Source organism: Physella acuta, unplaced genomic scaffold (assembly GCF_028476545.2).
Source record: "Physella acuta isolate Inbredline_101_S28 unplaced genomic scaffold, ASM2847654v3 ptg000421l, whole genome shotgun sequence".
NCBI lineage: Eukaryota > Metazoa > Mollusca > Gastropoda > Physidae > Physella > Physella acuta.
The window spans coordinates 368557-395904 of record NW_026731940.1 but is presented as its reverse complement, the minus strand read 5'-3'; the positions used below and the strand labels follow the sequence as shown (position 1 = coordinate 395904).

At 32.9% G+C, this 27348-nt stretch overlaps 1 protein-coding gene across 1 annotated transcript in view; it reads left to right on the top strand.

The window, feature by feature from the left end:
• Positions 1-27000, top strand: part of LOC131942724 (uncharacterized) — a 33653-nt gene extending 6653 nt beyond the window's left edge. Inside the window, exons 13-50 of the mRNA XM_059302645.1 lie at positions 1079-1108; positions 1822-2028; positions 2547-2679; positions 3207-3448; positions 3999-4096; positions 4446-4626; positions 4908-4961; positions 5652-5736; positions 6514-6727; positions 7391-7538; positions 7716-7875; positions 8380-8506; positions 8602-8716; positions 9068-9285; positions 10197-10386; positions 10740-10925; positions 11419-11691; positions 12091-12188; positions 12655-12832; positions 14209-14334; positions 14970-15101; positions 15356-15519; positions 15778-15930; positions 16254-16381; positions 16794-19563; positions 19861-19978; positions 20104-20315; positions 20857-21043; positions 21386-21499; positions 21812-21937; positions 22357-22497; positions 23277-23525; positions 23890-23991; positions 24106-24291; positions 24801-25001; positions 25501-25683; positions 25998-26239; positions 26611-27000. Coding sequence (XP_059158628.1) covers positions 1079-1108; positions 1822-2028; positions 2547-2679; positions 3207-3448; positions 3999-4096; positions 4446-4626; positions 4908-4961; positions 5652-5736; positions 6514-6727; positions 7391-7538; positions 7716-7875; positions 8380-8506; positions 8602-8716; positions 9068-9285; positions 10197-10386; positions 10740-10925; positions 11419-11691; positions 12091-12188; positions 12655-12832; positions 14209-14334; positions 14970-15101; positions 15356-15519; positions 15778-15930; positions 16254-16381; positions 16794-19563; positions 19861-19978; positions 20104-20315; positions 20857-21043; positions 21386-21499; positions 21812-21937; positions 22357-22497; positions 23277-23525; positions 23890-23991; positions 24106-24291; positions 24801-25001; positions 25501-25683; positions 25998-26239; positions 26611-26655 — 8516 coding nt within the window. The 3' untranslated portion in view covers positions 26656-27000. The remainder of the gene's footprint in view (positions 1-1078; positions 1109-1821; positions 2029-2546; positions 2680-3206; positions 3449-3998; positions 4097-4445; positions 4627-4907; positions 4962-5651; positions 5737-6513; positions 6728-7390; positions 7539-7715; positions 7876-8379; positions 8507-8601; positions 8717-9067; positions 9286-10196; positions 10387-10739; positions 10926-11418; positions 11692-12090; positions 12189-12654; positions 12833-14208; positions 14335-14969; positions 15102-15355; positions 15520-15777; positions 15931-16253; positions 16382-16793; positions 19564-19860; positions 19979-20103; positions 20316-20856; positions 21044-21385; positions 21500-21811; positions 21938-22356; positions 22498-23276; positions 23526-23889; positions 23992-24105; positions 24292-24800; positions 25002-25500; positions 25684-25997; positions 26240-26610) is intronic.
• Positions 27001-27348: the final 348 nt, after the last annotated feature.

Here is a 27348-nt window from a genome sequence, read left to right as displayed (position 1 = left end):
GGAAAATGTATTATTATAGAGAGTGTTCAACGATTCCTCTTAAAACTTAGCGATCCATTGGACAGATGAAGTAAAGTTCATGCTTTTTAACCTCGGCTTGTGAAGGATGTGTGGTCAGCAATAAGCTCAGTCGCCTTTACTTTCTCCAAGTCAGGTACCCGTCAGAGGTTAATGGACTGATGGACGTCCTGCAGTCACAAGTCCAAACCAAGAACCGAACCTGAGACCTTCAGGCTAGCAACTAAACTCTCTACCATTCGATACACCGTCCCATCAAGTACACAATATTGAGTGCTATTCTATGAACAATTGGCGCTCACCAACATCCTTGTTTAGATTCCACAAGAAAAGTATCTTAAAACAGCATAACTAACAGTAACTCCACCGATATTCTGAAACTTCCAATTGGATAAAATGTTATTAGTCTGAAATTTATTCAAGTGTCTGCTAAATTAAGGAGTATAATAATAGGGCTTGTAAGTAGGTCACCAACTGCTTATCATACTAGCCAGCTAGTATTTTTCAAACCAATTGTGAACAGAGTTTCTTCCAGGCATCTCTTCGGGGGAGGGGGGGGGGGAGGGGGGCACCTCCCCCCCCCCCCGAAATTTTTTTACCCCCCCCCCCCCCTGAACGAAATGAAATTTATATAATTTATATAGAAAATATATACTTTTAACAGTGTTCGCCCCCCCCCCCCCCCCCCGAAAATTTCAAGTGCCCCCCCCCCCCCCCCCCCGAGAGAAAAGTCTGGAAGAAACACTAAATGTGAATATGTTTATTAAATCGGTAAAAAAAAAGAAGTAAAAGTTACTTACGCTATTGTTAAGTTATTTAAAATCGTAAAAACTGATAATGATAGTTTGAAAATTCACCTGACCCTGGCTAACGAGATTTCAAATTTTAAGTCAGAGAAGCAAAGAGACTTACAAGCCCTATTTTATGCACGAAAGTAAAACAAATACAAATGAACTATTTTTCTTTTGTTCTTCAACCTCTGCAAAAAGTATAAAACAAGGACATAAACTATTGAAAGCTTAAAATATTTTAATGTTGTGATTTCTTTCCCCTTCTTCAGCTAAACTCTTTAACGCCAGAGAAAACTGTCGTAAGTATTTTATTAGTAGGTAATTTTAAACGAAAAAAAGACAATTGAATGCAATCACATTGTAAATATTAAATCTCTAGACACGACCGAATTATCTTTACTTCAATGGTTCTTAACCCCACCATTTTTATATGCGCATTCACCAAACCCTTTTTGATAGGAAAGCAAATGATTTTTTCCCCTCAAATTCAAAAAAATTGGAATATATTTTAATTGTGCTCCGCCTCCCGCCCCCCCCCCCCCCCCCCATGATGGCCCATCCCAAGGAAAATCTACCCCCCCCCCCCCTGCAAATCATGCGAGTATGCTGATGTCTTTCGGAGACCAATTCAGAAACAGTGTTTCTTCCAGACTTTTTTCTCCGGGGGGGGGGGGCGGTAAACTTTCTTCGGGGGGGGGGGGGCGGACACTGTTAAAAGTATATATTTTCTATATAAATTATATAAATTTCATTTCGTTCGGGGGGGGGGGCGGTAAAAAAATTTCGGGAGATGCCTGGAAGAAACTCTGTTCAGAAATAGTGGCTTCAGATAGGCAAGTGTCACTCTCGTCACACAGTCTGTTCCTTTTCTTTGTCTCTTTGTCCTACAACCTCGAAAATGATGACTGACAAAGATATGTTGTCACAAACGGTATGAAAATAGCCAGAGCTGTCTTAGCAATAACTACTGTACGTGCTAGCTTAGAGTAAGGTTTGTATTCGATGTTTTCAGCTATGTGGATTGGTGGAAACCTTGACGTCGTTGGACCAAACGCTCGACTTGACACAATCCCCTTCCAGGTGGACTCGCCTCGCCAGATTGACATGACCCAGTTTAAAAAGTCCTCCGGATGTTTCCAGGCTGTGGTCGACGAATCAAACATCGCCGTGTTCCCTAACCCAGACTGTAAAGCACGTCAAGGATTTATTTGTGATTATGGTAGGTGAAACGTATTGGACCATGAGTTATTTTATATAGTGCTTTTATTTGAGGTTTCTTTTTAGGAAAACAAAATAAATAAATAAAAACAACAAGAACCTATATATATATATTATATATTGAATTATATTTCTTTCAGATAATACCAAAACAAACAATTATGGTGAGTAAATTAAATCGTTTTGTTTTGTTTTTACACATTTTTAATTTATTCTTAAATTGTATTATTTAACATGTCTTTTTATAAACGAATGATGTTCCTAAACTTAAATCCTACAACATAGGCCTTGATAGATCTAGATAAAAAATATACTTAAAATGGTAAGCTTTCCACTTTTAATGCTTCAGGTAATTACTAATTATTCTTTTTAAACGCATTCTGACACTAACATCTCAACAAGTTATCTGAAGTAATAATTCCTTTTAAATTCCTCACTTTTCTAGCTCACCAGATTAAAACATCTAAATTATTCTAAATCTAGTAAATTCTATTAAGTCTTTAAATAATTTTTCTCCAGATCCAAATGATTTCAAGTTCATTAAGGAACTATCTAGCCAACAAGAAGCTATTGAAAAATGTAAATACTTAAACAGGACACTGGCAGTATTGGACAGCATTGGTCAGCTTAACAAAGCTCTGACTCTCATGACGTAATTTCTTATTAACTAAATAAGTTTATGTTTTATTAAATTCTACAACAAATTAATAAATGTCAATACATGTAGGCCTATTTGCAGATCAAAGTAAATGTGTTGTGTTAAGTCATCATGATCATTTCTCTTTTATGTCCAAAACACATGGGGCAGATGAAGTAAAGTTTATCTATTTCAGTGACCTTGGCACCCATGGCATATAAAGAAAGTGTGTCCAGTAGTAGCCCCCCCCCCTCCCATGCCCAGCTGCCTTTGTTTCCTTAACATGAGTTTGGTATCCATCAGAGCTCAGTGGAATTAGTGATATCCTACTGTTCAGTCCTGAATCTTTTGCTTAAGCTGTCATGAACTCTTTTATCAGGCCACACAATCCTATCCTTTTTTGTTTTTAAGTAATAAAGGCAAATACATTCACAAGTAACAAGTCAATTATAATACTAATACATTTATACCCTCATTTAAATATTATATTAATAGATAAAATGAACTAAATTATATTTAAAAGTGATTTCACTCTTCTTTAGATCGAACGCATTCGTCTACATGACCTATGATAAACTATCGGGGGATTTTAAATGGGGAAATGGCATGGCTTTAAGTAGCTCACTCGGAAAAGTGGAGAGAAAGAGTGAGTCTATCCTGCATTTTTCCATGTTGAAATCACTAAAAATCCAAGAACAAACCTGTGTTATACTTAACAAGGCCAACGGCAAACTGCAAGAACAGAGCTGTGTATTTAAAGCTGCAGCTCTATGTGGACCAATCAGTGAGTTTATATTGTTATGACTGAGTTAATATTAATATATATATATAGGGCCTATATATATATATGTATGTTTATGTTAATCTTTTATATATATATATATATATATATATATATATATATATATATATATATATATATATATATATATATATATAATGTATATAAGATGAAAATAAACATACTTCCCTACTTGTTTTAAACCATTACCTGGTATACTTGTATACTTGCAGCTAACTCAGTACCTGCTGGTTACACTCCATATTTCCCTACTGGTTTTAAACCATTACCTTGTATACTTGTATACTTGCAGCTAACTCAGTACCTGCTGGTTACACTCCATATTTCCCTACTGGTTTTAAACCATTACCTTGTATACTTGTATACTTGCAGCTAACTCAGTACCTGCTGGTTACACTCCATACTTCCCTACTGGTTTTAAACCATTACCTTGTATACTTGTATACTTGCAGCTAACTCAGTACCTGCTGGTTACACTCCATACTTCCCTACTGGTTTTAAACCATTACCTTGTATACTTGTATACTTGCAGCTAACTCAATACCTGCTGGTTACACTCCATACTTCCCAGCCACCACTGTTCAGTCTGTGACTGAGCTCAAGAAGCAACTCATGAGAGATGGGCAACAGGTAGACTGCTTATATTTCTTCATCCTGTTCTGAACTTATATTACTGTTTTCAAATACTTATATCACATTGAATTGATTTAATTGACTACCACAACAGCGATTTCCACAACTGAAAATAAATTGGCCTTAGGGTATCTATAAATAATGTCATGTACGAGGCTGGAAGGATAGTTTAAATAATTAGGATAATGTATTATAGGTGTAAAGGATTGATAGGCATCAGCCTCTCAAGAACCATTCAGTTGGTGTTTGTGCAATTCTATTCTATTTCTAGATCTAAGTTTTTATTTTGTTTTATTATTTTAGAGCATTTAACATGGTACAGAATTTTGTTTTTAAATCTAAATAGGACCAGCTCTGTGCAAGTCCATTGGTTATAGAATGCAGTGCTTTATCAAATGAAGGCCGATGGGTAACCAACTTTGACCAACAGGGCACCACCATAACATGCAAGCCAGACTTATTCTCCTGCCTCAGTGGACAAGAACTTAACTGTAAAACCTTCCGCATTCGCATCTTGTGCCCACAAAGTAAGTTTTAATTTGGTTTATCCTATTTTTTTAAAATTCAAAATTATTTTAAGTATTTTTTTTAATTGTGCTACTTCTTATTAATTTTGTGCAGCAGGTTTATAGGACTATCTATGTTTTTAAAAATCTGCCATTTAAAATTGTTAGAGAAAAAAGATGATTCATAAAAAAAATTTCTGATACTGTTCGATTATCAAATAGATAATCTATTTGTATTTTTTAAAATAGTATGTCTGACATGAACACCCTTATATTAATAGCTTACCTTTTCTCAAATTCAGCTAAAAACCAGTGTACAGAACTTGCCAAATCAGGGTCTACACCTTGCGATGGAGGTAAAATGTGCATCCCTGCACCTAATCATTACATTTGTAAATGTCCTCTTGGCTCACAGTTTAATGAAAAATCGCAAACATGTACAGGCAAGTTGTCTTTTAATTTGGGAGATAATAATATTCAATAATTTTAATTACACCTATCTATTAGTGCCTTCTGGTTCAGAAGAAACTAGATTAAAAGTTCACTAGGCATAATTACTAATTATTACAAATGGGCCTAATCTATTCACTATTGTTTCATTAAATGTTAAATAGTTCAGATGAATTATTAACACACATGTTTAGAGTTCCCGGAATTTAAAAACTATTTTAGCCCAAAGGAGTCAACTTCATTGATTCTCAGAGGTACTGCACATTGTATATTTTACACCTTATGATTTCATTCATAGGGTTGGCAAAGAAGTGATGTCTTTCTTAAAAGGTTAAAAAAAATCAAAATAGATATTTTTTTTAACAACTGATAAGCTGAAATGAATTACTTTAGCAAAAAATTTGTAATCATTTACAAGGATAAGAAATTTCTTTTTTCCCTTTTATTCTCTACTATTTTAACCTAATACTTTTAGAAAATTTTTAGCTTTTAAAAAATAGTTGTACTACCCAGCTGAAAACTTTTAAATATGATTAGGCTTTACCACCTAATAGAACTGACCTCTAAAACGGTTATAATTCTATATTTATTTTCAGCTTACTGTGGCGAGTGTATGGCTGTTGGTGACCCTCACTACACAACCTACACTGGGGCTAAGTTCGACAACATGGCTCTCTGCACGTATGTAACATTGCAACTGTAAACTAGTACTCTTTTTTACATTTGCTTAAATATACCTAGAACATACAGCACAAGCAATTTAAGTATTTATTTATCTGTAAAAGAATTGCCTGATTTATATATTATTATGTTTGTTATTCATTAAAATTAATATTTTCTATTACTTTTAATTTATGATTTACTTTGCTGAAAGGCATTTTATTTCATTACTACTAATAATGAAATTACCCTTCTCTAGATTATTACTGTTTTCTGTACTATTAAGCAATAAAAAATTTTGTTAAAAAAATCCAAAGTGTTCCTAATTTTTGTAGTTTTAAAAATAAACCACTGGCTGACTGGTGGCTTTACAGCGATGAGTGACATGGGCATCAACACGGAGAGTTGCCTCCCTACCTAACAACAACAACTTTCTTGCGTCCATTATGTGGCAACTCAATCTTCATAGCCAAAGATCCCATCAAGCTTTATTTTAGATCAGCCACTAACCATTCTGACAAAAAAATTAATATAACAAGAACCAGAACATGTGTAACCTGTTACAATTCTAGCCAGAATGTAGTAGACCAAAACAAAAATCATAAAGTTTGCAAAACTATATTTTTTAGTTATCAAAACTTTCCTTTTTTCATTTGTCTTACAAAAATTGAATAGTTAGTTATATCCAAAACTATATTTTGTTATTTAAAATTTTTATTTATATTTATTAGTTTATTTTAAAAAATTAATGTATTTTTTTTCTCAACTTTTTTTTTTTATTTACAAAAATGTTCTTAGCACCCAATTTACTGGCACCTGTCCTTTTGATAAAGATGGGTCAGCGGTCTCATACCAGGTTCTGACAAAAAATAAAATCTGTGGAGGTGGTGGTGCATCTTGTGTTAACAAGGTCCATATCAAAGTTCAAAAACTTCCAGTGACAGGAATAAATGGAGTTCAGCTGAAAGAGAACTTGGATTTCATAGTGTATGTTGGTGCTAAATCCTATATAGTAAGTGTTGTTTTGTTTAGCTAAGTTAATTATAAACAAATGCTAGTTACAATAATATTGTTTTTGTATTAATGAATTTAGGATTTTTAAAATGCTACTTAGCCTTGTGTGGTTTACAAGTAAGATTTTTTTTTCTTTTAAAATATCCAAAAGCTAGCTTTTATGTGTCTATATTAGTTTGACTGTCTTAAGTATAGTTAAAAATAAACAGGTAATGAAATGATTCTTATTGCTTGGTTGGCAATATAGTTGCTAAAATTAGGTTGAAATGTTTTGAATTCAATTAATCAAACCCTCTGGCAGATAAGGCTCGATCCCTTCCAACACTAAAAATTAAGAACGAAGAAGAAGAAGAAAGAAAATAAAAATTATGTAGTTCATCAAGCCTCCCCCCCCCCCCCCAAAACTCCAGAAAATTTAAGTGTACACCCCTAGAAGTTTTATGTGCCCCCTCCAAGAGAAAAAGTGTCTGAAATTAAAGAAACCCTGAAAACACAAGAGAGATAGAGGGTTATTTATTATGTTAATCAATAAATGTACAGAAGTCTTTGAACCAATTAAAAGAAAAAAAGAGCTTGGGTAATATATTCACATTATTAAATTTATGACTGGTTTAAAAACCAATAACTCATGAAAAAAAAACTTTTTTTAAAAATCCTGCAGTTGAACGGAAAAACAATTAGCCAGACAGATTTCACGAGGCAGGGTGTCTTCTCTGCAGTTGTGAGACAGGGTTACTTTGAAGTTCTCATCCATGCCATTGGTCTGCAAGTTGTCCTCAGTGATAACAAACTCAAAGTCATGGCTCCAGGTAGTCTACAGTTCATTGCTACAAATATTTGTTTGGATGGATTAAAGCATACTTTCTCCGAGGCATCTCTATTATTTTTAGTTTGATTATGTCATAGACTTATGCCTGCATAATACTATAATATTTCGTTCTTTATCTTTACATATATGAATTGAAAAAAAATTGTTTTGTAAATAGAACAATACAGACAAAAAATGTGTGGTCTATGCGGCGACTGTGGGTCAAAACTATTTAAACTCAAAAATGGAACAGCTATCTCTGTTAACTATAATAATCAAATCATGGGAATTCTAGCCAATGAATGGAGAGTTGCTGATGAAGATGACAATGCTGATCAGTAAGTCAAACTTCTTTAGACACCTGCTCACTACAATAACATTATTACTGAATGTATGAGATTTTGAGATTTTATATTTTTCATATAGGAGCTTTATGCATAGTTGATTACTTGATCAATATCCTACATTGCTTTAACCATTACAGATTTTATCAAAAAGAGACCTATTTATAGAGTCATTATTAAGACTAATTTTGGTGAATATTTTGAATCTAGTTCTAGATTACTCAGTAAACAGATCCTAAAGTTTATGATTTGAGAAAGTAAATTTACTTATAAGAAATAATTTAAATAAAAATAGAGATATTATAATAAATTTCTTACAACTAAAATATTTTATAGGAAGCTAAGGTTACAAATAAAATGCTAATACTGGTTGCATTTTGTGATTCAAAAATAGAAAATTGAATGATTTTGTTTTACTATAACCTACTAATTAGAATATATTTTTTTTCTTTTGCCTGTTCAGTGTAATTTTTAAAAATCTTTCATTTCTTACGGCAGATGTCAGATCCTTAAAACTACTCCTAATGATGGCTGTACTGACGCTAAACGTGCTGAGCTTGCAAAACCTAACCTCTGTGGTGTCTTTAAGGACAAAAGCAGTTCAATCCAAGAATGTTTTGACAAGGTACAAACATTTATAATTGTCCAAGTAAAATATCTTTTTTCACTTTAACTAAAGAAAAATGAACCAAATTTTTTTTAAATATAAAATTTATTAAGACTGAGATGGAGCCTAAACCGTATTATGAGGACTGTTTGTATGATGCATGCCGCCAAACTGACTCCCAAGAGGCTGTATGTAACATGGTCAAGGCCTTTGCTCAGGAGTGTTTAAGTAAAAACATTATTTTAAACTGGAGAACACCTACATTCTGTCGTGAGTTGTTGGTATTTTAATAATCATGTTGTGTAGTTTTATATTTCATAGGTTTAGCTAAAATTGTAGGTTGGGTTCGTGCGCTTTTTTCTAGATGTAATCAAAACAGTACATTTTAAAAGTATTTTTTTATAAATTCTTTTTAAAGTTTTAAAATTAAGAATTATTTAGCAGGTATGCCTATGTCTAGGAAGACTACAAGCAAATAAATAGTGTAAGATTAGGGTAGAGGACCAATGCTCCAAAAAGAATAAAAGAGGATTAGTCTAAATATTTAATAACAAATAATATTTTTGAATACATTTTTAGCACGCGTATGTGGAAATGGAAAAATCTTTAGGACTGATGTGTCATGTGAGCCAACATGTGGAAGATCTGTCGTCTCACAGACAAACTGCATGGAGGCCCGTGAGGAAGGCTGTGCTTGTCCAGCTGGCAAAATGAAACAGGGAGAAGATTGTGTAGACCCCAAAGACTGTGGATGCAATGTTCCAATGAAAAATGGCACCGTTAACTGGCACCTGCTTGTAAGTCTCAAATATCTTCTGTTGAACTTCCCAAATATATTCTGTTAAGCTTCTTAAACTGTTCATTAACTTTCCCAAATATCTACACTGTTAAACTTGGCAAATATCTTCTGTTAAACTTGGCAAATATCTTCTGTTAAAAATTTCCATATATCTCCTGTTTAACTCCCCAAATATCATTTTACTTCCAAATTCTCTCCTGTTAAATTTCCCAAATAAAAATATTTAATTAATTTTAAAAGGAGAAAAATTTCTCATTTTAAAACAAAGAAAAAAGTTTTTAGTGAGCTACTTTAAAGAAATTGTTTTTCTTTTTTTGAAAAAAAAAATATTTTAGTTATTAGAAATAATAATTTCATCAATCTACATTACCTATACTAGCAGTTCTAGGATAATCTACTTTAAAAAAAAGTATTACATATAAAACTGAATTAAATTGTAATAAATCAGTAAATTTAGAAAGACAAGTCCTGTACTGTGACATGATACCAGGGGTCAACCCATGATTAAACCACCCATCACATTCAAAGCAGATGGTACCTTGCATGAGGTGGAACTAAAAATACTTAGAGAAAACCCAGATAGCTGGCAAAAGATCTGCCTGACTTGTGAGCATTGCTCAAGCCAGTTAAGCTCATATAAGATATAAAGGGAGATAAAACATCAAGAATTTTAAAAAATATTTATTTACATTTTAAACATTTTTATTTATTTAAAAAAATTAAAGATCCTTTGAAAATGAGCAATATGCTGATCAAGAAAAAAGGCATAGCTCTTCCAGATACAGGTTAATAAGTAATAAGTGGTTGGATCAACTAAACAATGCATTAACCAAAAGGTTGGCTGGTCATAAGGCTGACCAGACAATACGGATTTACAATCAAAACTAAAAATGTGTTATTTCCCTTTAGCCTGAAAGCTCTGTGCTTATGCCTGAATGTAAAGAGACAGCTGTGTGCTACACTGACGAAATTGGCAGCAGCAAGGTTATTTATAGACCATTTAACTTAGACCAGAATGCCCTGTGTAATTCCAACATTCCCCCTTCTGTTGAATGTGCTAAGGGATACACAATGGACACAGATGGTGTCACTTGTAAAAGTAAGATCAACATTTGAAAATAATATATGTCTTTGCTATGTTCATTTCAAAACATTGATTAAAGCATATTATAAATTAAAAAAATAATTTTTTATTCAATCCCGATTTACATTTAGGTTATAGAATGTAAATTAAGTAATTCTCTTATCAAATCTAACTTTCACATCCATTTTAACTACTTTTTGTTGGTTTATTTTAAAATTAATTTTTAGACCTATTTAGAATTCTTGTATCCATTTTAAATTTATATTTCACATATGTTTTGGAGTTCTTTACTTAAATATGTCTATGTATTCTAAGTTCTTGCTTTTTTTAAGTATAAAAAATGTTACATTGTTAAACTTCGTTTGAAGGAGATCCAAAGATATGTTCAAGATCCTATGAAAATATAAATGGACTCTGTGTCAAAGTCCCAAGTGAGACTAATGAATGGAGACTTGCATTAAAGGCCTGTAACAAGGAAGATGGAACTCTTATTTCCATTGACACAGACCACAAGTTGAATACCATCAAAAACATTTTAGCTGATAGAAAGATAGGTATGTAAAGGAATGTTACTAGAAAATAGAGAAATAGATAAACAAATCTAACTATTTTAGATGATCACAATAGAAATGTAAAAAGGCATACTCCAAAATATTGAAAATTAAAAACAAATAATTTAAAGTTTGAATTAAGTTTATTTCCTTTCTGAGTACAGTAGAGTCAATAAACTCATAATTAAGAATGCTAAAAAAATATATTTTAATGTAGCCTTACAACTTTTTAAATATACCAGATGCACTATAACAATTTTCAAACTAAGCTTTTTTTTTTACGTTAATGTTAATGACTTATAATTTTGCTGAATGGAAAAACTGATAATAAAATTACTTTAATTAGATACTGGAATAGCTTTTATAAGATTTGGGTTTAATTGATACACTCCATTTCAGCTCAATTTCATAATTTTTATTCTTAATATATTTACACAATTTCCTGTTCAATGTGTTATTTCAAAATGTGTCTATGACAAAAAAAAAATACTTTCAGGTCCTGTCTGGATTGCTGGTAGGGTGGTGGCTCGTAAAGGAGCTCGTGGAAACATCTATTTCCAAAGTGTCTTGTCTGACAATGACAAGGGTAAAATCGAGGTGGCCAACTACGATTGCCCAGACAACACCTTAAGAAGAATTAAACTCTCCCCTGACATCAGCCTATCCTCCATCACACAAGATGGTTTGGTTCTTAGTGTTATGATCACCAAAGAGGGGGATGCAGTGGCTGTTCTTTCAACTTCCAAAGCTACTCCTGTTTGTGTTTTAAGTAAGTGTGAAATATTGATATTTTGGAATATGATTGGTATCTAATTTTAGCTAGGGAAAGTAAGGTTGGTTGGTCATAGTGCTGACCACACAATCCTCCCATATGCCACGTTGAAAGAAACAGATAAACTCTTCTTAATTTAATCTTTTTACCACTAGGTATAAAATGGCTTTTTTCATGTAAGCCACTTCATCTCTAATGTAATTTCTTGAGACAGCAAGGAAGATTTAAAATCTTGCTCTTAATCAAGTTATGACTGTTAATTTTGTGTCTACTGTTTAGTTGTTTTATAATAATTATTTTATAGCAATTGTTTCAAAATATTTAGATGTCTAACTTCAGTAAACAAATAAAATAATCATAACCTGCCTAATGAAGAATGAATATTCCCAATTATAGGAGAAGTTACAGATAATCAGACTCAGTGGTTTGATAGCTGTAACAATGATAATAACATGGAAGATGGTGACCAAGAAACTCATCACAGTATGCTCATGGTAAATTACATGATTTCATTCTCACCTATTTTTACTTACCTGATAATCCAAGATTTTTATATTTTGTGCATGGCAATCTGCCCGGTGTGTACAATATATGCAGAAAGTAAAAGCAATTAAGCATAGTGCAGATCACATTCCCTTATTACACCAAAGTTGAGAGTACAGAAAAATTATTTTTGCCCCACAGATCATAACACTTTAATTTTAAATACTTCGACATTATTTCTGTTAGCATGCTAAGATTATTTTTTAACTTGTCATGTCAGTATTTTGGAAATTTAAAACAACTTTGAAGTATGCTCGCAATATTTTTGTTTTTAGCTAACAGCTTTAGAATTTTCTAAATATATTACTAGTGGTAATGGCTGTATTTTTGGTATACAGTCTCCACTTTGTATTTTCAATAGTTAAACTATCTTGGGGCTGAATTGTTAACTTAAAGTGGCTTTCTTGCTCCATGCAGAATCCAAACTGCTTGGTCTGTCTTAACCCTATGGATGTGCGCTGTGTTGCCAACCCCAATCCAAAAGTTATTGGGTCCATTGAAGGGGACTGTGCAAATCGTGCTGATGGTTTGTTCTACGACTGCAATCAAGGAAGAAATTGTGTTGACAAAGGTGTAAGCACGAAATGCACAAAAGGTGAGAAATTATCTTGTAATTTTATCAATCTAGAAATACTTACCAAAGTATTTATGTGACTTCAGTAAGTGTATCAATCATTAATTTACCCATTATATATATATATATACTAGCCGTCCCGGCCAGGCCCTGCTCTGGCTTCTGTGAAAAACCTTTCTGTTAAAGACCATTACCTGTGTGTTTAGTAATCATCATAAACCCGGCATTGCCCACCCAAACCACAACCAACCAAAACCAAAACAACAAAACGCAAACATAACGCTAACACAATTACAAATACAAACGAAAACAAAAACCTAACAACAAACCCAACCACAACCACAAACACCAATACAAACACAAAGAAAAAACAAACAAAGAAGCAAACGAAAACAAAAACCTAACAACAAACCCAACCACAAACACCAATACCAACAAAAAAAAAAAAAAAAAAACAACGAAAAAGCAAACGAAAACAAACCAAATTCAAACGCAAAACCAACCAAAAACACAAATACAAACCCAAAAAAAAAACACAAACAAAAACGAAAAAAGAAAGAACAAAAACGAACCAAATCAAAACGCAACCACTAACGCAAACCCACCTAAACACAAAGAAAACACTAACGCGAACATAAACGCCCGGGGCGGAATCACCTGTTTTAGCTTAATGAACGACTATAGTACCCCAACTTATTCATAGTCTTTTGCACTCACTTAAACGAACGCGCCTGTTTCAATTTGATGAACAATTTTAATACTCCAAGCTTATCCGTAAAATACCTACAACATTTGCACTTGATCAATCCCCGCTAATTATGTAATTATTTTTTTTTTCCCAACACCAAAACAAAGTAATTAAAAAGTAAATTATTTTCGACTAATGCAATGGTTTTATAAAGGGAAGTAATTTTGTTTTCCTAATTTATCAAAGGGAAGTAAGTACTATAGGACTAAATAAAGACATAATTAGAATTTTTGTAAAAGACGATATTTTTTTTAAACTTGTGTTTAATGAACATGCCGACAATTATTACTGTAATTTGAAAAATGAAAATGATTTCCCAACACTTTCAATGGTAATTTTTTAGCTCATAAATTTAGACAAATGCGCACGATAATTTTCTAACACTTAAATTCATACAATTCCAACGACATACAAATGCATTACATACAGAACTGAGCTTTATATATTAGATATATATATATATATATTTATATATATATATATATATATATATATATATATATATTCATATATATATAATAAAAATAATAAACATATATATATATATACAAATACAAATTATATACAGATAATCTATATATAGTAAATTGTATGGAATTATATTACATTATAGAAATTAAAATGTCTCAATTGTGTGCTTGACACTAAGATTATGATGAGTGCACTACTGGACTCCATGATTGCCCTGCAAACTCTGAGTGTGTAAATACAGTGGGTGACTTTTCATGCAAATGCAAACCTGAGTTCCCACTCATGGTCAGGGGACAATGCCAGAGTAAGTAGTCACAGTGTAGGCAACTGATTAATGCATGGGATTTATAATTGCTTTTTAGAATTACATCCATATTCAATGTTTATCTTCTTCTTCTTCTTCTTCGTTCTTAATTATTAGTGTTGAAGGGGATCGAGATTTATCTGCCAGTGGGTTTGAACTCGAGACTTTGTTCGAATTTATCAACCATGAGCTTTTTGCCGACTCGACCACGCCTCCAACACAATTAAGCGTTACGTGTCAACTGGTTATGCGCCATTGAGGCCATTGACTCCGATTTCAGCCTGCTTTTCTTTTTGGATTTGCTTCCATAGCCTTTGTCCCACCAAGAACAAACTACAAGGCAGCAGTTGTTTAATTTTGGAGTTGTCTCTCCTAGAAGAGTGGCTGTCCCCAGCTAACGAGCCTCATCTGCCCGAGGGTTCGAACTCGAGACTTTTCGGTTTAGCAACCATGAGCTTTACTGACTCGACCACGCCGATTTGTTCAATGTATCCAAATCAAAGAAACATAAATTTATGTCTTCAATTGCCTGAGATTTTTATAAATGCAGGGTTAGAATTAAGTAAAAATTAATATGTCGGATTTATCCAGGCTAGCAAAGATAATGAAAATTTGTTATAATTTATGACCTGTAGGCTTCCAGAGGTGTGTAATGCAAGGGCCAGCTGCTCCACTTGACTATGTTTATAATATTCAAACTTTGTCCGGGAAGGAAGGTCTCTTAGATTTCACTTGTAAATTCAAGTTGGCTACCCTGTGTGATCAATGTAAGTTGTCATCATTATTATATAACTCATTTAATGTACTCATTTAGGGTTTAAATAATTGGCTTTGTATTGTGTTCTCTATACATTTATTGGAGAAAAATATGGCTGAATATATTTAATCTTAAACTACTTTTATATTTAAAATTTAACTCACAGAAACTTATCCTTTTAAATTGTTTTGGTGATAAATTACCAATAAGAACCTAAAAGTTAACAAAAAGCAAAGTTCAAGATGTTTTAAATGTACTCAACAGACAAGGCTTCATCTGGACTACCATCAATCAGCATCTACATCCTGAGCACCAGGGTGGCAGGTGCCCTACAGCCTTACTACTCTGGAACCTGTTATAACCCAGATAATGGTGTTGTCAAAACCTGGGCTGTGACCCCTGACCTTCTAAGACAAGGTTACATAATGGTGAGACTTCTTCATGCTTTAAGTATCTATTTATTTATAACAAGTTCTAATTTTTTTAAGTTTAAATTCAATGCTTGAAATAAAGTTTGTAAACAAAATAAATTCTACAGGCAATAAAAATAAATAGATTTACATCATTCGGTTTTAAGAATTCAATTAGGTTAGATACCATTGAGAAAATGCACAACGCTCTCTGATATTGCATCTTTTTTAATCACAAAGTCTAATAATTTTTTGACCATTTAAAAAAAATTTCAGCTTGGCAACAGTAATGCCAACTCTGTGCAGACTGCCCTTAGCTTCACTGACCCAGCTACCAGTGTCAGTTATCAGTTTGTTGCCCCTGGTACTCTTATCATCAGCCATCAGTCTGGCTTTTTCAAGGTCACAATTACTGCAAACAGCATCCGGGTATGTTAGTATAAACAAACACTGATCTTTCTTCATAGCTACACATAGGCATATATATATATATATATATATATATATATATATATAGATAGATATATATATATATAATTTATTTATTTATCAACATCATTTCCCGTTTGTGCCCAATACACACGGGGCAGATGAAGTAGAGTTCATCTCCTTCAGATACCTTGGCACTATGCCAATATTTATTTATATATATACCCTAAATATATAAATATTTTGTTTTCTGTGATAATAGTGGATCTAGTTCAACCTTTAGTAGTAAAAGAAAATTTAACATTTGCTTTCCTTCATCTTAGACCGAGTTCTCAGGAGAGTACAGAGATAAACTCTGTGGTGTTTGTGCAGCTTCATCAGTTAGCTCTGGGGGATTCCTTGAGCTCAGTCAATCAGAGCTTCAAGAGGTTTCAGTCTTACAAGAATCTGTGTAAGTTTGTTAAGTGATTTGCCCTTGTTTCATGGTACCAACTTTGGTTGTAGGCCTATACTCCATTTAGTATGAAGAATAATACAAACATTCACAGGATCAAAGTACAATGTTGAAAATTAAAATGTACTTCAAAAATCTACTTAGTATTGTTACATTTGCAAACATTTTGCTACAAAACTTTTTTTTAAAGGCAAAAGTGTTATGAAGTTAGGGCTATAACTGTTAACAACAGATTTGATCCAGAAATCAATCAATTACATATGATGGTCTTAAACTCATTAGCAAAATGAGCAGTTAAGTGTAGCAAAGCGAGTTTTTTTGTGTTGACTGAAAAATACCTACTAACATTAAAATTAACGAAATCATTTTATAAAACAATTATTATCACGTGTAAAATAATTTTTTTCAGATGTGCACCACGAACACCAATCCCAGCTCTCCCCACTGAACCACATGCCCAGACAACTGCATCTCCTACAACAGGATCTATAACAACTTACCGTCCTCCACAACATCCAGATTTATCTGCCAACCCTCAACAGCATCCAGATATATCTATCAACCCACCACAACATCCAAATATATCTACCAACCCACCACAACATCCAAATATATCTACCAACCCTCCACAACATCCAAATATATCTACCAACCCACCACAACATCCAAATATATCTACCAACCCTCCACAACATCCAGATATATCTGCCAACCCACCACAACATCCAAATATATCTACCAACCCTCCACAACATCCAGATTTATCTGCCAACCCTCAACAGCATCCAGATATATCTATCAACCCACCACAACATCCAGATATATCTACCAACCCACCACAACATCCAAATATATCTACCAACCCTCCACAACATCCAGATTTATCTGCCAACCCTCAACAGCATCCAGATATATCTACCAACCCTCCACAACATCCAGATATATCTACCAACCCACCACAACATCCAAATATATCTACCAACCCACCACAACATCCAGATATATCTACCAACCATCCACAACATTCAAATATATCTACCAAACTTCCACAACATCCAGATATATCTTCCAAACCACCACAACATCCAGAAAAATCTACTAACCCTCCGCAACATACAGATATATCTACCAAACCTCCACAACATCCAAATATATCTACCAACTTTCCACAACATCCAGATATATCTACCAACCCACCTCAACATCCAGATATATCTACTAACCCTCCACAACATCCAAATATATCTACCAAACTTCCACAACATCTAGTTACATCTACCAACCCACAACAACATCCAAATATATCTACCAAACATCCACAACATCCAAATATATCTACCAAACCTCCACAACATCCAAATATATCTACCAAAACTCCACAACATCCAAATATATCTACCAACCCACCACAACATCCAAATATATCTACCAAACGTCCTCAACATACTGATATATCTACCAACCCTCAACAGCATCCAGATATATCTACCAACCTTCCACAACATCCAGATATATCTACCAACCCACCACAACATCCAAATAAATCTACCAAACTTCCACAACATCTACATATATCTACCAAACCTCCACAACATCCAAATATATCTACCAACCCACCACAACATCCAAATATATCTACCAACCCACCACAACATCCAAATATATCTACCAACCCTCCACAACATCCAAATATATCTACCAAACCTCCACAACATACAGATATATCTACCAAGCCTCATCAGCATCCAGATATATCTACTAACACTCCACAACATCCAGATATATCTACCAACCCTCCACAACATACAGATATATCTACCAACCCACCACAACATCCATATATATCTACCAACCCTCCACAACATGCAAATAAATCTACCAAACTTCCACAACATCCACATATATCTACCAAACCTCCACAACATCCAGATATATCTACCAACCCACCACAACATCCAAATATATCTACCAAACCTCCACAACATACAGATATATCTACCAACCCTCCACAATATCCAAATATATCTACCAACCCACCACAACATCCAGATATATCTACCAACCCTCCACAACATCCAAAGATATCTACCAACCCACCACAACATCCAGATATATCTACCAACCCTCCACAACATCCAAATATATCTACCAACCCTCCACAACATACAGATATATCTACCAACCCTCCACAACATCCAAATAGAGCTACACATTCTCCAAAACAAACCGATGTATCAACCCATCGTCCAAAAAAGACATATTTATCAACCCATCCTCCACAACAAACATATTTATCAACCCAACCTCGACAATATTTAGATAAATCTACCCATACTCCAATATATCCAGATAAACCAACCCATGATTTATTAACCCATTCCCCTCTACATCTAGATAAACCAACCAATTCTCCACAAAATTCAGATCAATCAACTCAACCTCCAAATCAAATAGATAAACCATTCCCTCTTCCAAAACAACAAGATAAATTATTCAATCCTTCACAAGGTCCAGAGGAATTGACCCAACATCCACAATATCCAAATAAACAATTCTATTCTCCAAAACAAACAAATAACTCAAACTACGCTGCACAAGAATTAGATAAATCAACACATCCGCTACTAAAACCTAATAAACCAACACACCATCAACAAGATGCAGATAAATCAACTCATCCCTCACCACATCCAGATAAAACAACCCATCCTCCGCAATATCCAGATAAATCAACATATCCTCAACAAGATCATGATAAACCAATTTATTCTCAACAACAAACAGATAAACCAACAAATTATCCACAAAATTCAGATCAATCAACTTATCCTCCAAATCAAAAAGATAAACCATTCCTTTTTCCAAAACAACATCCATATAAATCATCCAATGTTTTACAACATCCATATAAATCAAACAGTCCTTCACAACATCCAAATACACCAACCTATCCACAACAACCAGACCAATCAACCACACCCAGAGCAATATTTCCAACCTACCCTGATGATGTCAGCACACGAGGTGAACCACTAGAGCCGGTCACCATACCAACCGTGATCACAACCCTTGCCCCAGACACCACACAGTCAACCACCTTGTCACCAGATGAAGATCCTTGCAGCTACCAGGCTATTGATGACTGCAATGCTCTCAACCTGCTTTGTAATGTCCCCATTGTAAGTTACAAAATTTAATTTAATTAAGTAACCTACTATTTTATTAGACCTGCAAGATAGTAAGTTTGTGTTTTAAATATTAACAAATTAAACAAATTGTTTTTTTGTAGCCTCTCTTTTTAGTAAGACCAAAATATAGTAATAGTAATATTTGCCATTTTCAAAACAAAGTTGTAACTTTTTAAATAAAGTCTCAGTGTAATAGATAATATAGTCAAATGAAAACTGCTATGTAAATAATTAATTACAAATATTAAAAATAAAATATCAATATACTTTTTAAATGTCATGGTCTAGAACAAATGCAAGGCTGCAATTTGTCCTGGCACCCAAGATTTGTGCCAGTATTTGGTCTCACAACAGTTCACATGTAAGCAGACAGATAATCTAAAACTTTTTTCCAAGAGATGCAACAGTAAGTTTCTTCTTTATTTAATTTTGGGTTTTTTTATATCCTATTTAAAAAAAAAGTAAAGACTTGATAAGGCCCACTTTGTTTAAATATCAAACGTCAATTTTGATTTTAAAACATATTTTTAGAACTCTGTGGTGCCAATATGGAATTCAAATACACATCCAGAACAGACCAGCCATCTTGTGCCAAACCCAGCAAGTCTGACATGGTTAGCCAGAACGCCAATGATGATGTAGGCTTTATCTGTGCCTGTGAGGACGGTTATGTCCAGAGCAGAGCAGAATGTGTCAGGTTGTCAGACTGTGGCTGTGTCATGCCCAGCGGAAAATATTATCCTGTAAGTTGTTTAAAAGAAAATATTATCCTGTAAGTTGTTTAAAAGAAAATATTATCCTGTAAGTTGTTAGGTCTAACAAGAAAATATTATCCTGTAAGTTGTTAGATCTAACAAAATATTATCCTGTATGTTGCTAGGTCTAACAAAATATTATCCTGTAAGTTGTTTAAAAGAAAATATTATCCTGTAAGTTGTTAGGTCTAACAGAAAATATTATCCTGTAAATTGTTAGGTCTAACAATATATTATCCTGTATGTTGCTGGACAGAAAATATTATCCTATAACAACGCTGTATATACTAACTATATAATTCATTCATTTATTTTTTATAATACTGTAACTGTATAGTCAAAACCTTACATGTTTGTTCTTATTGGATCAATACTCCATTTGTTTTTTATCCCTGCAGAAGAAGTATCAAGGTGGTTATTAATTGACGACAAAATAATCTGAAGCTGCCACTTATAACAAAATTAGCTCTTGTAACTCTGGCTCACATCAAGTTAGCAGTTTATTTTTTATTTAAAATTCTATTCACAGGCTGGTCATCAATGGCGTTCAGCCAACTGCGCAGAACTCAAGACATGTTTGGGTAACAACAATGTTGACGTGCAGGTGTCTTCCTGTGGTAAAAACACTGAGTGCACCAACACTGAGAAAGGACCTACGTGTATATGTAAGAAAGGATTGTTTGGTAACCCAGATATGCCACAAGGCTGTGAGAAAGGTGAGGTCTAGAGATTTATTTTTTTTCTAAAGATTTTACAAATTGATTTAGTATTATTTGTATACTGAGGGTAAATATAATGGCATTGTTTAAAACATTATTTAAAACATCTTTATTATGTTATTTAATTTATTCAAAAGAATAGAGAAAAGTTATGTTTGAAGATATTATTTTTGTCACCATCTTATATATATTGTTACTAACTCACTAACAATTTTTTTTTTAAATGCTACTATGAACAGCTCTTTAAAAAATTGCTTCGTTTAATAATTTGTTCTACTTTTATTTTAAATACTTTTTTAAAAATTTGAGATGTTTGTACAAAAAATAAACATTTATCAGGTGTTGTCTCCCATGATGGTAGCAAAACCTGCTACACCTATGCTACACACTCTGGTGATGAGGAAAGATGTGACTGTAACATGGGCTTTGCCTCCAACTGTGAGGAATGCTTGGGTAAATACATAACATTTCTCCTTATTATTGAGGTTATTTTATTCCATTTTTGCTTTGGCATTTTAAGTTATGAAAACACATAATGTCTGGGATATTTTATAATACAAATGTTACAAAAGGAAATTTACATGTTTGAAAAAAGTTATGTTGAAGATATAGAAAAATTTAAAAAGTTTTTTTTTTTTTTTGGTTTAAGTCTGGAAGAAATCTTCCATTACAAATAAGTTTTTATTGCTTTATTTAATTAAAAATTAACTGCTTATAAATATTGTAAGACCAGCATTTTTGTTAACTTTAAATTTAAAACTTTAGACATGGACGAATGTGCTGAAGGAACCCATCAATGTAATCTGGCCTATGAGAAGTGTGTCAATGTACCAGGTGGTTACAGATGTGACTGTGCTGATGGCTACACATTCAAGGGAGGAAAATGTGTTGGTAAGAGTTGTCACACAATAATAGTTTACCTAAACCTTTCTTATTTTACTCCAACTTTTTAAATAAATTAGAAATCTGGTTAATCAGCTATACAATCATTTTAGAAAGAAAGAATATTTTATCTTTATATTAGTAATGCATTATGTATTTAAATGTCTTTATAAAAACTTATCTGGAAACCTATCACAAGGAGGATAATTCTTCTTAGGGGACATATAAATACAATATATTAGAAAAGTATATACAATTGTGATAAGTACATACATTATTCATGATACAACTAAATTGGTTAATTCGTCTCCTAAATCTTTTGATTGTGCAATTTTGAATTATTTTTTTTTAAATTTCTACTTGTCACATTATTTTACTCCTATTCGGAGATTAATAAAATAAATAAACTCATAACAATGTACCTGCAGATCTAGATGAGTGTATAGAAAAGCCAGGTATCTGTCGTGAACATTCCCAATGTACCAACAAGGTTGGTTCATATGAGTGCAGCTGCTGTGTTGGCTACTTATGGAACCCAGTCTCAAAGAGTTGTGAACGTGATAATGCCAGTAAGTATAGCATGACAATGTCAGTAAATATAGCATGACAATGTCAGTAAGTACAACATGACAATGTCAGTAAGTACAACATGACAATGTCAGTAAATATAATATGACATTGTCAGTAAATATAGCATGACAATGTCAGTAAGTACAAAATGACAATGTCAGTAAATATAACATGACAATGTCAGTAAATATAACATGACAATGTCAGTAAATATAACATGATAATATCAGTAAGTATAGCATGACAATGTCAGTAAGTATAATATGACAGTGTCATTAAGTATAACATGACATTGTCAGTAGGTATAACATGACAATGTCATTAAGTACAACATGACAATGTTAGTAAGTTTAATGTTTCAAATGTTTCTTTTATTGACTGTTAGTGGAAAAAATAAGGTAAGAAGCTAAAAATAAGAATTATAAAAGGGAAGAATTAACTCTTTCATATTGATATTTTAAGTTTCCTAAATTGTGCAGCTACATTCTATCATTTATTTTCACCTCATAAAGTAGTTCTCTACACAAAACTATTATTATAATTTTGACACAACTTGATTCTGTATCTCAGTTTACAGTAAAGTATTCATTTTAAGTTTCCTTCATCAAGGTAGAGAAACAAATATTGTCATGTGGTTAAGTTCTACTAATACTACAATCCATATTTATGTTTTTTTTTCACTTACTCTTCAATCATTATCAATGTCATATTAAATTTTTTGAATTAATTTATAGACCTACTCTAAATTCTAAACGAGTATTTTGTGTGGTTTCAACAGGTGTCCCTGACCTCCCAGAGGGTGCGGCTTGCTGCGCCATCTGTAACGACGCTGTTCTCTGTGATGAATCCATCAGCAGCCCAATACCTTATTGCTACACTGATAATGGAGAGAACAAGCAGTACTCAAGCTACATGAAACTGTACCAGGATCGATGCATCAACAATCAGCCATTTGATGGAGACAAATTATTGAGAGGAAAATGTCCTGCTAAAAAGTCTCCTAAATCAGCCCCAAAGAAAATTAGAGGTGAACTTTTAAAAAATAATACATTGTATGGTCAAAATAAAACCAATATAAACAATTTTCCACATTAAACCAAGTTAAAATTCTGATCTTGGCAATATTTTACTTTAATCTCTATAAGCCTACCTACCTTCAATCGGTTACCCAACTAATGAGAAGTAATGTAAATAGTGTCATAGTTGTACAATTTTGTAGATGATTTCATTTCATTCACTCATAAATTTCTAAATTAATTTGCTGTCTTAATTTAACCTGCAAATATATCTTACATAAAAAACATTTTATTAATTTGTTCACTTCTTAAGCTAAAAACTTTTTTTTGTGTACTTATATCTCACCAATCAAAAAGAGTGTTTTCTGAACCTAGGTAAACCAAAAAAACCATCAACACCAGCTCCATTCCCAACTTCCTGTGATGCTCCCTCACTGTGTTCAGCCTTGCCACCTCCTCCTCCAAATCTGGCCTCAGGTAGGAGAGCTCTTCTTTTTCAAGAAACTTATAGACTTTAATAGAATTTTAATTTAATACAAGGAGAATATAGTAGGCTAATGGGTTCGTGGATGTACATCTTTCAATTTCTAGGTCCAGTTTGTGGTCCAGCTAACTCACAGACCCCAGAGAGCTTCCCATCATACTGTGACATGGTTAAAGCTGAATGTAAGAAATCAGGAAATCCTGCGGACTTGCCAAAGACTTCACCAATAAAAGCCAACCCAGGCAAATGCAGTGGAAGTGGACATGGGTCACCAACACCTCTTCCACGACCACGTAAACTATTTACTTAATGTTCATTGAGCTAATTAGACAGTTGATAAACTAATTTAGGTAACATTTTTCTCCATTTTGAATATTTGATCTTATTGTTACTAAAGAAAACTAAATATTCAAACGCTGCATTTATTTAACTCCTATAATGCAATGCTGTTTGGTAGATTTTTAAATACTGAAATAATATATTTGATATTCAAAATAGTAACTATTTACCCCTGGTTCAAATATAATTTATAAAACTTAAATAAAAACAAAAATGATTTGGTTTTTAGGGCATTAAACTGACATGTTGATTTTGCTCTGTTTTGTTTTGTTTTTCCATGCAGTTATTACTTTTTACTAAAGTTGTTTACGAGATAAAGTAATTTTAATTGTTTGTACTTTGAGTTAATTTTAATATAGAATTTAAAAAATTCCATATTGCTAATTCCTCATCTCTTATCCTACTTCTCTAATTCTGATTCTCTAATCCCTTATTTCTAAATTTCCTAACATGTAATCCCCAGCTGCGGAACCAATCTTCACACCCTGGACCCCCTACAGTACCTGCCAGCTTGCTGTACCAGGGGCTGAGTGTGGTGTGGGTATACAGATCAGAAACAGAGAGCTGGCACCTTACGATGATGGTAGACCAGTCAGAAATGTCAATCACTTTGAGCTCAACTCCAACAGAACCTGTTATGTTCCCTGTCCTAAACCAAAACACGGTACACATTGTTGCATACATCTTCTTACATTTATTTTCAATATAATTACATATATTGATCTCAATATAATATTTAACAATACATATCTGTTAATATCTATATATTTAAAGAAAAATACTGCACAATAGAATTAATACATTGGGCTAATTACATGTATTGGCATCATCTATATCAAAATCATGTTAAAATTCTAAAGAGTACTGTAAATAAAATAAAAAGAATATTTTAACATTGTATATTAAAATTATGGCTGCTATGTTATTTCACACTGTTAAGCAAATTGTGATATGGGCTTACATAAAGTAATAATCAAATCTATTGAGCAACACGTGGGCGAATATCCATTTGTTAAGATAAACAGACGTAACTTTGTTCAAAGATATGTTTAATTTCAACATTATTTGTTGAGTTTTAAATAAAAATAATATTTTCAACTTAACTATATATAACAACATCTTAGAGCTTAGGGGAATCCTATATTTCTAATGTAATCTTCTAGGTCAGCCTGCAAGGTCTAACTGTCCAGAGACCAGTTTCTGTAATGCCGTTGAACCTGTCTGTGGTTCCATTGGCACAGGCGCTGCCAGCCAGTTCAAGAGCGAGTGTAAACTCAACGTCACAGCTTGTCAGAAATCTGATGTACCTAACAAACTTTATGCTGGAGACTGCGATGCTGAAGACAGTAAGTTATTTGGATATTTATCTGTCTGTATAGGGTTTGAAGACAATTGCATTTTGATTGATTTATGTTCATTGACATTTTTTAGAATAGTAAGATTTATGTCAGTTTGTTGGTAGATAATTGGTTTGAAATTCATTTATTTGTGTAATAACATGTGAGGCTACTTCAAATTTATTTTATTTCTTAATTAGTATTTTGTTAGAAGCTGGGAGGAGATTGTAAAAAAAATTTCTTTAACTTCCAAGAATTAGTTACATTTTTAAATTAAATTCAGTAATAAGTTTTTTTAAAATTAATTCAATTTCTTTCTATAGGTGGAGCTAAGAAACGTTACTGTGAAGAAGCTGGGCCTGTGGATGATCTGATGACTTACAATGTAGAAAAAGATGGCCTGCACTGTGTTGGCCAGCCAGTGAATGTTGGTAACTGTGGCAACCTGCTGTGTAGCGGGGCTGAGGGCACTTGCTGTAAGGCTGTAGAATACGAGAAGATTCAAGTGGTGGCTGAATGCTTTAGCAAAGCCACTAAGAAGTCAGTTGATCATGAGAAACATATTGTAAGTATTGCATCCTTTGTCTGATTGTGTTTTCAAGTGTATAAATTTGCAAAGTATCTTTTAGATAATTCTACAGTACTGCTCCCAGCACTTTTGATTTTAATAGTTCCTGTTACATTAAACTAAGGCAAAATATAAATGTACTACCTAGAGCTAATGAGCTTAGAGCTGAAATCAATCCTAGACTATTGAGGAAAATCAACAAAAAGTACTTTTTTATAATTTGTTCAGACAATATTTGTCTGAAATTTTTAAAAAATTATCCTTAATATTTTAAACTTTTATTACCTAGGAGCAAACATTTTGTTAAAAAGTAAATTGCAATCTGCAAAGTAAAAAATGTAATATAGGCCTACTTTTCTTTTCTTCAGTATTTCTCTGCCACTAAATGCAAGTGCCAATCAATCAAACCCTAATGTAAGACTTTTTATTGGAGGTTTTACAAGAAGTGGAAATCAAGATGAATTTCTGAAAAAAATTATACAAATTCCATCAGTTAAATAAAAATTTCAAAGCTAGAACTAGGAATATTTATTTTTTTGAGTAAAAATTACAAAAATGATAATATTACAATATAACAGTTAAGGAAGTTGCCTGGTATTGGACTGACAAACATAAAAAGTTGGTAGAAAGATAATTCGGCTTGGAAAGGGCTAGTGCTTAATAGATGGTAAGTTAATAAATGTAACAGAAGTTTTCTAAGTATTATGTTAAAATAAAAAAAACTAACAATTAAAAGGAAAATAAAGATAATTACAGATTTATAAAAAAAAAATACAAGATTATTTGAAACATATTTGCTAGAATAATTAGCAATGAATTTTGGCAATAAAAAACAGTCATTCTTCAAATTTGTTTTTGATCTATTTAGAATATATTGTTTCAGTATTAGTATCACCTATTGGTGTCGCTAACTCGGGTGTTACTCGTTGCGACATTTAATGGTGTCAACCCCATCCCACCCTGAAGAAAAACAGATATCTATCTTTATAATAATTTATATATATATATATATATATATATATATATATATATATATATATATATATATATATATAGAGAGAGAGAGAGAGAGAGAGAGAGAGAGAGAGTGAGAGATAAATATAAAT